Source organism: Mixophyes fleayi, chromosome 4, assembly GCF_038048845.1.
Source record: "Mixophyes fleayi isolate aMixFle1 chromosome 4, aMixFle1.hap1, whole genome shotgun sequence".
In the NCBI taxonomy this organism is placed as follows: Eukaryota; Metazoa; Chordata; class Amphibia; order Anura; family Limnodynastidae; genus Mixophyes; species Mixophyes fleayi.
The window spans coordinates 104,927,923-104,941,780 of NC_134405.1; the positions used below are offsets into that span (position 1 = coordinate 104,927,923).

General features: G+C 38.1%; 1 protein-coding gene across 3 annotated transcripts in view; it reads right to left on the bottom strand.

Moving 5' to 3' along the window:
• Window positions 1-1,469: 1,469 nt before the first annotated feature.
• SPPL2A (signal peptide peptidase like 2A) overlaps window positions 1,470-13,858 on the bottom strand; it is a 42,201-nt gene continuing 29,812 nt past the window's right edge. The window contains exons 11-16 of one of the 3 annotated variants that reach the window (XM_075207939.1): window positions 12,598-12,654; window positions 11,224-11,277; window positions 8,382-8,481; window positions 7,102-7,179; window positions 6,520-6,680; window positions 1,470-3,703 (exon numbers count right to left, since the gene is read on the bottom strand). In XM_075207939.1, the coding sequence (XP_075064040.1) occupies window positions 3,632-3,703; window positions 6,520-6,680; window positions 7,102-7,179; window positions 8,382-8,481; window positions 11,224-11,277; window positions 12,598-12,654 (522 nt within the window). In that variant the 3' untranslated portion in view covers window positions 1,470-3,631. Of the gene's footprint in view, window positions 3,704-6,519; window positions 6,681-7,101; window positions 7,180-8,381; window positions 8,482-8,601; window positions 10,259-11,223; window positions 11,278-12,597; window positions 12,655-13,858 lie in introns of those variants that run through there. The other 2 variants (XM_075207940.1, XM_075207941.1) reach the window with 2 other exon arrangements.

Here is a 13,858-nt window from a genome sequence, read left to right on the forward strand (position 1 = left end):
CCTTGTCTGTTCACTGCTCTCCTGCCTCTAATACCCCCTCCCAGTATTTTCCCATTGCCTCTGTATTTACTGCTCTTAACTATACCAATGCATTGCATTTGTCTTTGTACTATTTTACCTAAACCTTGCTTTGCCATAGTGTTGCCTTGCCGTTGTTTTACCACAGATTACATGGCCCTTTTTATCTTCTGGATGTCTACACTACCTAGGCCCATACACCATCATGGCCTCAGTATCTTGCAGACCTTTGCACAATAGTTAACCCCACTTTGCTTATTGTTCCCATTTGCGACTTGTCTCTAATTTTCCCCTCCCTTTAGATTGTAAACTCTCACGGGCAGGACACTCTACCTCATGTCTGTACTCTGTCTTATGTCTGCCTGCTCTCAGTCCTCCTTGAAGTCTCACTTTTAGTCTTATGCTGATTTTTTGGGGTATGCCATGTGCTTTGATCTGTTAATTGCATCCATACATTTATTAATTGCTGCTTATATGTACACATTGTTCTTATCTGTATGTAATTTTATTATTTGTTCCAACGCCCTTTGTACGGCGCTGTGCAAACCTTGTGGCGCCTTATAAATAAAATAAATTTATATTTTAGAAAATAGAGCTGTATATATATCTGTTGTTTATTTGAAGGAGTAGTGTTCATTTTTGTTCACAGTGGTTTTCTTTTGACAATTCATAATCAAAATATATTCAGCACCAATGGAGGATATTTCAATCCAAAACCATAATGGTTTTACTGTCAAAATACTGTGCAGCTCCAAGTTGAAACTGTCATGGATAAAATGGTAGAATATTTTGTCATCAATATGACTTTTGAACTAAGCATATGTTATCACGATATAGTAATGAAGATCTAGTTTCACTTACTCAGACAAAACCTAACAAAAACATTTTAAACAAAGACATTTTTCCCATACAATAGGACTTCAACTAGCAAAGCAGTTGCTTTTAAAGGGGAAAAGCAGTCTCAAGGGAAGAGCCATCCAGCAGATTATCTAAATACCACTACTACCCTGAATGGGTGAATAGCTAGTGGTCTGTTGGATATCCTACCTTAAAGGGGCATATTCAATTGTGTCGTTTCCTCGCTGCGTAAAAACTACTACCGTTATTACAGTAGTAGTTAGCTGGATTTCAGCTCGCGGCTCAGGGAGCTGCGAGCTGAAATCCAGCGAGAAAATTACCGTAATAACGTTTTTTCCGCGCACTATTACCGTAATAATGGTAATAGTGCGCGGACCGCGGGATTTTCGGTGTTCCCGCCGACAATTGAATACCCCCCAAGTGTCCTAGTCTTCTTGTTGATTATTACAGAATGTTTTAATGGCATACGATTTATTGAGAAGCCGGCCTATGGATTATCATACTTTGTCTGCAATTACACTGAAAACCCACTTAGATTATGGTTTGATTCTCTACAAATACATACTTAAAATGCAATAATAGTGACACAAAACTATATGTAAATTATTTATTTATTAAATCACAAAAACATTTTTTAGTCCAAAACATTAAAAATTCCAGTAAAGTCTGGCTGGTTAGTGCTCAAAAAGTTAGAAACTTACAGTTGTAAAACTGAAAGCAATAAATCAGACCACATCTCAATAGTAACAAAATCGCTTTATAAATCCAATATCTGTACCAAAAGTTATAAAAGTGTACTACAAAATGGGTTCTTCACAGCCTGATGGAGTTTTGCATTTACACCATATAGTGCTAAGGCGAACATAACTGCAGAATAGATAGGATTGCAAATAAAATATTTTGTTAATACCAAATGATGCTCGATAATTAAAATAGTCTGTTGTACTCCTGCACTATACAACAGAGGATGGAAGATTGCTGAGCATTATATGCAAATATATAACTGCTTGTGCCAAAAATATTTTTATTTTCCTACAAAAAAAGTCACCTGTAATTCACCCTGTATTATCTCCCTACATACACCATTGTTTTATTTTTCTCCATACAGGTAGCAAACAGGGTCTTGGTAGCAATTCAGCCTCACACAATGTGTCAGTGAGCAGAAATTAATCTTAGGGCTAGATTTACTAAGCTGCGGGTTTGCAAAAGTGGGGATGTTGCCTATAGCAACCAATCAGATTCTAGCTTTCATTTATTTAGTGCTTTCTACAAAATGACAGCTACAATCTGATTGGTTGCTATAGGCAACATCCTCACTTTTGCAAACCCGCAGCTTAGTAAATCTAGCCCTTAAACTGGTTCAGGCAGTTGTAGACAATATGATTATCTGCATGTGGGAGAATAAGAATCATGCATGAGGCCAGAGCGAGTTTCTTCCAGTTTCATCCAGGTTCTTAGGTTATCAGTGGCTCAATCATCTAACCAAAGCACGTTAATAGGCGCTGACATTTTACTAATGTATAGAAAATCTTACACTTCAGCCAATTAATGTAAACATTTTGGTAGAACTTTGTTTGTTAAATCTAATAATGCATTAGCACTAGAGTTGGGTAGGTTGTCATCAGTATGTAGACATAAATGTCTAGGATAATGTTGGAAAAGGGAACCAAGTAAACCAAATTCTAACAAAACCTTTTTAGTAAAACATACCAGACATGTAAAAAGTGCTTACTAAGCTGCCACGTCTGACTGCCAGTCTGAAATCTGCCAACTTTTGTATAAATACATCTTGTACTTTTCATGTTCAGGTGTTGGACATATAAGTGTGAAGTACTCATCTTTATGTATCAAACCAACTGGACACTGAATATAATTACAGCAACTACCATGTCAAGAAGAGAATGTATGTTGTACAGAAAGGAATATAACATGGCACAAGTATGGCTGTACAAATACATACAGTACAATATAGGGCGGCTTTAGGTAACCGGCGGCTCTCCAGCTAAATAAATAGCAGGAATTAACAGTGCATAACTCCCTACTGTTGACGGTTACTCAAAGTTACGGATATTTTGCCTCATCAAAAAAAGGTGTGACATACCCATAGTGTTACATGGTAACCATTTTTCTTGCAGGGCCTTCCAGATTTCCAAAATGATTTTGCACATTCCTTCAAAACATAATGGTTGGAACACTCTTATAATAGCTAAAATCAATCGACTTTATTAGTTGATGAATCACCCTATAGGCATGAAACAGCTGCACCCCCGGAAACTCACTTCTACATGTGCGAGTATAGTTTTATTATACTTGTGCTTGTAATATTACAACAGTGGACACAAAGATGGATTTTAGCTATCATAACAAAAAGTCACCTAGCCATTATCTTTTGAAAGGGCTGTAGCTTTCCAGCAATTGTGGAACTACAAGTCACAGTATGCCCTGACAGCCTCTGAAGTTGCAGAACAGTTGGAGAGGCACAGGTTGCCATCCTCTGCTATAGTGCATATATCAGTAAGACCTTTTCTATTTGAAATAAGGCACAATTTAATGGAAAATCTCCTAATATTACAATGCCCCCATAGATTTACACTGAAGAAGGAAAAAAAAAATCTAGAAAATATTTTCAGATTACATTTTTGAATAAGGAAAATGTGCCATATGATTTCTAAAAACCTAGTAAACATATCTGATTTTAACAAGAAAAAAAACAACAGAACACCCCCATAGAGAGTGCAAATCTTTAGCCATTGCATTATTGTGCTTCTTGTGCTTCATTTGTTCTAATATTTTCTTCCCCAACCGTATTGTCGGTTTGCTCCATTATCTAATTGGGTAGGAACAGAGAAGAAATAGTTACTCAATTGCATCTCAGACTAGCAAAAGGAGTGAGATTAGAGAAATGATACAAAACAACCATATTTCTGAAAACATCTGCAGTTTATCTTAGCAGTGGTAAAGAGCCTGCCATGGACCTCACCCCCATCATTCACAATTTTTAATTGCAAAGGACATGGGTGGACCTGCACCACAAACATGACAGCTAGAATCTGGATGGTTGCAATGAGTGATGCCAGCTTGGTCCTTTGCAGCAGACCTAGTTTATACAAGCTAAGCAGACAACCAGGACTGCCAGCAGGCTTAGGAACTAAAAGATACCAGTGAAATTACACTGTTCTAGTAAAACAACAAAAATATATAGAAAAGTAATTAATGGGGCAATAACATCCTGATGAGTGGATAACAAAGGTACAAATATCTAGGGTATTAGTAATGTTACTGGAAACGATTACCTTCTTTCATGTAAGGTATAGATCTGCAGGGAAAAGCTCTGAAATTAGATTCCAAAAGTGTCTATTTGCATCCTAAATGAATAACTAATGCATCTCCTCCTTCTTCAATCACTGCCCTCCAATTTCAAAGACAAAATTGACACCATTCCACCAAATTTTTCCTCATGCCAAATTCCACTCACTCAACTCACTCTACCCACCTTTACCTACACTCCCCAATCTACCCTTAAATCATTCTCTCCAGTAACTGAAGACAAAGTCTCTGCGCTCATCTTATCTTACAAGCTGTCCACTCAACCCTATTCCCTCCAAACTTCTCCACTCCCTCTCCTCCACTGCATGCCCACCTCTACACCGGCACATTTCCATCCTCCTTTAAACGTGCGCTCATCTCACCTATTCTAAAGAAACCATCTCTCGATCCAACCTGTCTCTCCAACTACCGCCCTATTTCTCTCCTCCCCTTTGCTCCAAACTACTTGAACGATTAGTGTACAAATGGCTGTCTCACTTTCTCTCCTCTCCATTCTCGACTCTCTGCAATCAGGTTTACGCCGCCAACTTTCTACTGAAACTGCTCTCACAAAAGTGACCAATGATCTACTTACTGCAAAATCTATGGGTAATTTCCCCATACTCATTCTCCTGGACCTCCCTGCTGCTTTTGATACTGTCGATCACCCTCTTTTCCTACACACCCTTCACTCGATTGGCTTTCGCGACATAGTTTTTTCCTGGTTCACTTCCTGCCTATCGAACTGCTCCTTTAGTGTTTCTACCTCTGGCATATCTTCCCCTCCACTCCCACTATCTGTTGGGGTCCCACAAGGTTCTGTTCTTGGCCCTTTACTTTTTTCATTGTACATTGTTTTTCATCTCTTGGGGTACCAATTCGCTCAAATCTCCCTCACTGTCAAAAACAATTAGTCTCCCAAGTCCACTGCCTTGGTGTCACACTTGACTCTGCCCTATGCTTTGTTCCTCACATCCAGATTCTCTGCCAGTCCTGTAGACTCCACCTTAAAAACATTGCCAGAATACTACCTTTTCTTACTCAACATGCTATCAAAACTCTTATCCATTCTCTCATTATCTCCTGTTTTAACTATTGCAACCTGCTATCTGGCACTCCTGACACCCATATATCCACACTTCAATCCATCCTAAATGCTGCTTCAAGACTGGTCTTCCTCTCTCACCGCTCCACATCTGCTGCACCACTTTACAAATCCCTGCACTGGCTCCCCTGTGTCCTCCAGAATCAAATTCAAATTACTCACCCTTACCTACAAAGCTCTCAACAAGACTACCTTTGCATACATCTCAATTCTCATATCAAAATACTCTACCTCCCACCCTCTTCTACTTCTGGCCTGCACCTTGTCTCGTCTCTGGTAACCACCACTCACTCCCGCCAAAAAGACTTCTCCCGTGCTGCTCCCCACTTATGGAATTTCCTACCATGCTTAATCAAACTTTCCCACAGCCTTCAAATCTTTAGATGCTCTTTGAAAACCCATCTCTTTTTTTAGAGGTGTCCTTATCCTCGATAACACTATTCACACTAATGCACCCTCATAACTATCCCAATCTCCACTCTGAAACATATTTACTCCTCTTGTTTCAGCTGTGCCCTCTTCCACTTAGAATGTAAGCTCTCTAGTGAGCAGGGTCCTTCATACCCTTTGTTTTCATGTCTTTTTTTGTCTACCTTGTATGTCCCTGTTTTATGTATGTACTGGTTTTCCCTACTGTACGGCGCTGTGGAGTACTGTGGCGCCTTACAAATCGACAATAATAATAACAGCACCCACAATGTGTGTAACAAAAAGACTTATCTGAAAGATTGCAACTGTACATGTGAAAACATGAGTGTTTTTCTCCTTGAACATTGGTGTTTGGGAGGTATATTTTTAAAATATGTAAAATGAGATAAGAAAAAAATATAAGGGAACAAATGGAAATAAATCCACAATGCTCAGTTGCTATTTGAAAAACAAATGATATCTATCATTTTACTGTACAATGTTTTGCCATTTAATGGCTGCAGATGAGCGCACTGGTATTTACACTTACATTTAATAGACATTTGTAAGGGTTAAAGAGACCATAATGGGTGATAAATGTGACTTAACTGCCATCTGACTGACTTAGAGATTTTTGAAATAGGATTCTCCTAATGATATAAAAAAAATCTGGAAACGATTATGAAGTGCAGTAAGCAGGTTGTGCCACAGATTTCACACTCAGTAGTATTGGCAAACCGCATCAATACATCATATATATGAATAATGCGCTGCTAACTTCCCAACAACACTGAATGTTAGTGTCAATAGTTATATCACTATACCTCATAGCAGCCGCCATTCCAGAACTTTTTCATTTCCTTTCTACTCCACGCAATGACGGAACTGGTGAAAAGGGTGCAGGGTACTAGATACAGGAGAGCTGGCTGTCCCATTTTCATTACCATCAGGATAACAAAAGTCAAAACCATCCCCACAGCATAAGCTAGAAGAGAATAATCAGACAACAAGCACAATACAGTTTACCCATATGCAGCTTAAGTTGGAAAATTAACAGATGAAATGAAACAAAAAGAATAGTAAATATCCACTTTAAAGAATAGTGTGAAGGGTGGAATGTATCATAAAATACAGAATCTGTGCCTATGAAATCAAGAACAATACAAAGCTATGATGACATACTGGCAACTACAACCTTTCCTTACTCCATCTCTGTCAACTGTCTCATCCTCATACTTACCTCTCATTCTTTAAACAATTATTTATGTATATGCCTTAGTATAAAGTCAATACTTATGGTCATTTATTGTTAACCAGCTTCATTACTTTCCAACAAAATTGGATACTAGACAAACTGTTCTTTTACAGATTGGTCATTTTGTTTAAAATACTATAAACAAACTTACCTAAGGTGCAGAATACATAATATATACTGGAAGAGGATGTTCGAACATCAAATCTTCGGCAATATGCTACCAATAGGCCTACAACACAAACAGCAGTTTAACAAGAGTGTACATGCCATGCCACATTACTCCACTTCACTACCCTAAACAATGATATAAAGATTTATGTAGATTTGTGTGTTAAAAAAAAATGTTTTACAATTCGAGTGCAAGGAATCTGGTGTAACTACAGGCTCATGTCTCTGCCTAATACTTATTAAAAAAAAAAAAAAAAAAAAAAATAATCACACAATACTGGCCCGCTGTCTATATGCGCAGGATGGATGCATTTATAGATCAGGTCAGGTTTGTTCCTGCCAGAGGTAACACTGACAACACTATCAAAAATCTGTTTTTCAAGAACCAGGAAACTGGACAAACTATACAAGTCTTCAACTGCATGCACTGGTCATTTCTCAAAATGCTCTTTGTCATTTGGGCTTGGGACCATATCGCCTTCAAAGCATTATTGTTCTGTCTTCCTTCATATCCAGGCAATTTAGAACTGAACAAGGGAGAGCTGCTTGTTTGCACCACTAATATTTAATTGACTGCAAGAACCTATACTAAATACTATACAAAAAAGTGAGGGAAAGGAAGGTAACGGATAGGTGAGGCAAGGAAGGGATCCGTGGCATTGTATTGGTGGCTGGTCCCTGAGAGGGGTCAGCCACCGTGAAGCAGAGCCCCTTTAGGACAGGGCCAACCATGATTATTCCTCTAATGCAGATACACCACTAGGCAACCTATGCCCCCTGCCTACAGGTGGCCTAGGTCCTGGTACAGAGAAGATTTAAAAAACATAGATATATTTTACAAAGTGGTAACTCTAAGGATGTGGTTTGGCCTGACAAGGGATGTAACAGGAGAAGTTAATGTTCATGGAGATTGTCGGCCGATTTGTCTTTCTATTTATCATGGGGATTAATGCATGCAATGTGCCAGACAAGATATGTAATAGCAGATATTGAGGGAGGCTCTAGTTGTTCTGGTTGCACAATTTTTAGCAATGAAGGACTTTGCGCCCTCTACTATATGAGAGAATAATTCTTTGGTTTGGTTGTTTACATCCTGTGGTGGGCAGGAATGTACCAGAGTCCATGGGTCTTTAGGTACTGTTTGTTCAGTCATTGAAATAATAATGAAGTGCACACCATCCCAAAAGGGAAGCATAAGTGGGCAGGTCTATCATATGAGATAAAGTGTTCCCCTGTGGCCTCAGTTCTATTTTATTTACTCACCAGGTACAATGATATCGCCAAAGCCCAACAATGAAAAGGACATTCCACACAATGTCATAGCAGAATATTCCAGCCTAGGTACCCTAATCACTACAGGTAACTGGAAGACAAGAAGCATTAAAGGCACACTTACAAGCGCAACATTAACAAAGAAATTCTGATATTAAGAAATTCAGACACAGTGAGAGATTTTTTTTTAAAAAAATAAAAAAATTAAATAAATAAAAAAAAGTCACAGACACTTTATAAAATGAACAGAAAGAACATCACAGACATTCTTCATTTCTGAAAGTGCAACCTTTGCCGCAAACAGCAATGTAGTTCCACTTAATGAGGAAGATACCTGTGTATGTAACAAATCTAATTTTATGTCTACAGGATGGGATGGGGAAATGATCAGTGTATTATTAGTTGTACAAAGTCACATGGTAACAACTGGGGGTTGCTTTGGATGGACAATGTTTATTCCCTTGCATTAAATGACCACTGCTAGTAAACACAAGCTCATTTAATATAAGATTTTGTACCACTCACAAAGGTACCGTATATCTACGGACTCCTGGAATGTAATGGACTATAAAAGTAGTATTGTAACTGCAAGCATGTGGATCATTGTGCATAAGAGATAGTGGAATCAATGTAAAACTATCCAAATAGTTACAAGTGGGGACAGTTTTCAGATAAACTGGTTGGTAAATTGTGCTTTTGTTCTGTCAGAGGTCAGATCTGTCACTGATCTTACTACTCCTATAGAGACAAATGTTGGACGCTGCACACTGAGGTATAGAATATTATATACAAGCCACTGATTTCTGTCATCAGACATCCCAAACACCAAAATGGTCACTGCATGATCCTTCCAGAAACTTACTGACAGGAAGTCTAAAATGCATGTTAAATATACTACCATCTCATAGTAAAATGACTAGTTCAATTAGTGCTAGTTCTGTTAAGCTGCCTTTTTTTTTTTTTTTTATTTAATTTTTTTTAACATATATACTTGTGAATTTGAATAATCTTATTTAAATCAACTTGTATTTAGATTTAGGGGTAAATGTATCAAGCTGAGAGTTTTCCGGCGGGTTTGAAAAGTGGAGATGTTGCCTATAGCAACCAATCAGATTCTAGCTATCATTTTGTAGAATGTACTAAATAAATGATAGATAGAATCTGATTGGTTTTTCAAACCCGCCGAAAAACTCTCAGCTTGATAAATTTACCCCTTAGTGTTCCTTTAAAAATAAATTTTAGGTGTTATCTATGCATCTTCCATTTCTCCATTAAAAAACGTATTGCATAACAGTTACATTATTTGGAGCAGAGTGGCACTAGTGTCTATATCTATGCATCACACTAGATTTATTTTTATCCCGACAGGTTAAGCAATATTTGCTTAAGATTCTCATTGCACATTGACCTAGGGCCATACATTTTACACTGACCCCAAAGCAAGGTTACATTTTAAACAGGTTATGTCTCTAGACAACAAACTCTAGAAACAAGCAATAAAATCGGGATGACATAAAAAATAAAAAAAGCAGCAAACCATATACACTCAGCAGCCACTTTATTAGGTACGCCTGCTCTTTAATGCAAATATCTAATCAGCCAATCACGTGACAGCAACTCAATGCACATAAGCATGCAAACGTGGTCAAAAGGTTCAGATGTTGTTCAGACCAAACACCAGAATGGGGAAGAAATGTGATCCAAGTGACTGACTGTGTACTGTTAGTTGGTGCCAGATGGGGTGGTTTGAGTAGTTCTGAAACTGCTGATCTCCTGAGATTTTCATGCACATAGTCTATAGAGTTTACAGAGAAGGGTGCGCAATACAAAAAACATCCCGTGAGCATCAAGTCTGTGGGTGAAAATGCCTAGTTAATGAGAAAGATCAGAGGAGAATGGTCAGACTGTTACAAGCGGACAGGAAGGCAACAGAATATCAAATAACCGTACGTTACAACAGTGATATTAAAAAGAGCATCACTGACCGCACAGCGCATCGAACATTGAGGTGAATGGCACTGGGTTCCACTCCTGTCAGCTAAGAACAGAGAACTGAGAACATTCTCATTCTACAGTGGACATTCTCATCAAAACTGGATAGTTAAAGATTGGTATAACATAGGCTGGTGTTACAAATCTCGATATCTGATGTGACATGCAGATAGTAGAGCCAGAATGTGGAGTAAACAACATGAATCCATGGAACAATACCAATGGCTACTTCCAGCAGGATAACCCACCATGCTGGTTCCACAAACATGACAATGAGTTCAGTGTACTCCAATGGCCTCCACACCAGATCTCAAACCAAAAGAGCAAGTTTGGGATGTGGTGGATCAGGAGGGATTCACAGCATGAATATGCAGCTGACAAATCTGCCGAACTTGCCTTATGTTATCGTGCTGTCATGGACCAGAATCTCTAAGCAATGTTTCCAGAACTTGAATCCATTCCACAAAAATTAAGCCTGTTCTGGGGGCAAAGAGGATGTACCTAACAAAGTGGCCACTGAGTGTATATCATCAATTTAAAAACAAACAAACCAATGGATAAAGAAAAGTTTCTTGTTTTTTTCTTGCTTTTTTCCCCCATACATGAAAATGGCAACAATGAAAGAAAAGCTACCAATTATAAGAAAAAAATAGATAGATGTTAAAAGGTAAAATCATGTGTAAAGGTCATCCCTGATTAGATTGAGTGACTATACATTAACAATGATCACTGAAAAAACAAGAACACACCAACACATGTGATTAGATATGATTGAAGTCAAATGTACACTCCAGACCATGAAATAAGAATCCATTGAAAGTATCTGAAATACAATCCTTACTTTCTCGTAGGTGACTTGAGATTCAGCAGGGACTTCCACATAGCTCTCACCACTCTAGGATCAAATCCAAGTCACAGACATTTAATATCCCAAATGGATCAGCTAATGGATCAGCTAAAAGCAGGCCAGAATGTGATATATGTAGTGTGTGTATATGTGTCTCAAATCAGAAATGTTCAATACTTATGACATACAGGCCTATGAATCCTTTCGTTTTAGTTTATATCATTTCAATTATAGAATAATTCAATCAATCAAATCAAATAAAAAAAGATGTATCATAAATACCTAAGTGTCTCCAGCATCAGTCTTAGGATGGAAGACTGATGCTGGAGACACTTGTATTCCTCTCTAATAGGAAAAGCCTTGTTTCCCTCCTGCAGATCTTAATGTAAAGTGATCTCTTTCTAAAATTATTTTGGGGTCTGGTCAGATCTTCTGGCCAATGCAGAAAATGCCTAAACGCTGCCAGCATGTACTGGTACAGGACGCTAGTTCACATGATGATTTACATCCGTGTGGTGTCCATTTCACTGTGTGAGCAGGGTTCAACACCACAGCTAACTATACAGGGGAGATTGGGATTATTAACTCCTTATTCACACAGCTAACTGGAAACAGACAACTGTATTCCAATGTTCATTACTTCTTCTATTGTTATTATGGAGTCACACTGCAATCAAAGTCCTATGGTGCAATACACCTTGTGAAACATCCTTGAATAACGACTAATAGCGCAACATTGTATTGCCCACTAGCAACACACATGACACATCAAGATCATGTACTCAAGTGGCCCCAACAGGCCAAGTATCTAACCAAGTGACGGGCCAGTAATTAGCATAGTGACTTATGATCACTTCATCATCAGTCGTATTCATTGTAAAGAAAAGGTTTAAATGACAAAAACATAAGAATAATAAAGCAAATATTTATGCACCAGAATAAGACTGAAATGACTTCTACTGAACCAACAACTATGTAATCCAGAAATGATCACCAGAATGTCATACATTGTTACAGAAATCAGAGCTGTGTTTTAGGTCTAGTCTAAGCAAAATAAACAAACTGATTATAGTTTTGCAGAAGGCTAATGCTCAACTTGACAAAAAAGTCTACAGTGTAAAAGGAACTGCAGGTCATTTAGGAATTGCTTTTTATCATATTTCTTATGATTTAGCTGATACAATGACTACTCCAATACTTATTGGAGCAACTGAAACATAATCCCAGAAAATATTAAATCACCCTTCACTGTAATGTAATTTGCTAGACTGGAATTAAACCACACAAAGACTAAAGGTTCACCTACACAATATCATATAAATACTGGTGAATTAATGTAGTACAGATTTGAATGGTTTATATACGTACCTTTTCTACATTTCCCGAGGGGCCAGCTGCCACTTCCACCATGATGCTTTCACCATTCTGAAAATGCACATTATAACAGCTGAACGATATACGTCTAGACAAAGATAAGAGGTCTTTCAACGCATAGTTACCAACTGCTTAACTCTCAGGGTTACCCCTGTTTTTTAAGCTGTACCTTTGTACTGTAACAGTGACCATCTTCACGGGTGGTGGGCCACAGGCATTAGCTCCTTCCTGCTTCTTTTCTCTGCTTTAAGCCCCGTTGACCCTAGATCTTTTCCTCTGCTTAATATCCTACGGAGACTCCCCCATGGCTCCTGCTCATATTAATTAGGTGAATGGGGAGGCTGAAGGGTGTTTTAGGGTTAATGTGAGGTGTGAAATGCACTGTGAGTTAAATGTTTTTTCACTAAAGAACATATAGGAGTGGAGTGTTCTGGGTGAGTAGGCATTGTGGGGTGTATGTGCGATCTATTCTAAGTACATGTGGGGGTAAATGTATCAAGCTGAGAGTTTTCCGGCGGGTTTGAAAAGTGGAGATGTTGCCTATAGCAACCAATCAGATTGTAGATGTCATTTTGTAGAATGTACTAAATAAATGATAGCTAAAATGTATTGATTTAACTTATTGCTGGGTAACGTGCAGCTAGAAGGCTAGATGACCATACATGTGGCCCTTGAAGAAGTGTATCAGCTTGCCCATCACTAATCTACACAGTCCCACTTTTGTTTTGTGCCATGGAATAAATTCTCATTATTAGGGGGGAATTCAATTAGGCCAAAATTAGTGTGGTGTTAAAGTTATTACCGTTATTACGGTTGAAACTACCGTAATAACGGTAATTAAGCACGTTATTACCGTAATAACGGTAATAATGCGCGGGCGCATTACTTTTACCCGTAACGCGACCAACTGAATTCCCCCAGTGCCAGTGGTTCTCAACCTCTCATGTTGTGACACAACGCTTATTATTCATTTTTGTGATACAGCGGTGTTTAAATATTGTGATAATATTGGAAAAATAAAAGGAGTACATGAAAAAATTAAGGCAACCTGTACTATTTATTTTAATTTGTAACCACAATATATTCCATACCATATTCCTATTGAATATTGTTAACCTCTATTTTGTTATGAAGAATGTTTATCTATCACATATACATTTTTGCATTTTACATATCTAGCCTTGTATTGCAAGCTGACAAACTGGTTGGGAATCAATGTGAAATGTTATATAAGAGTCTGGGAAAGGGAGGATGT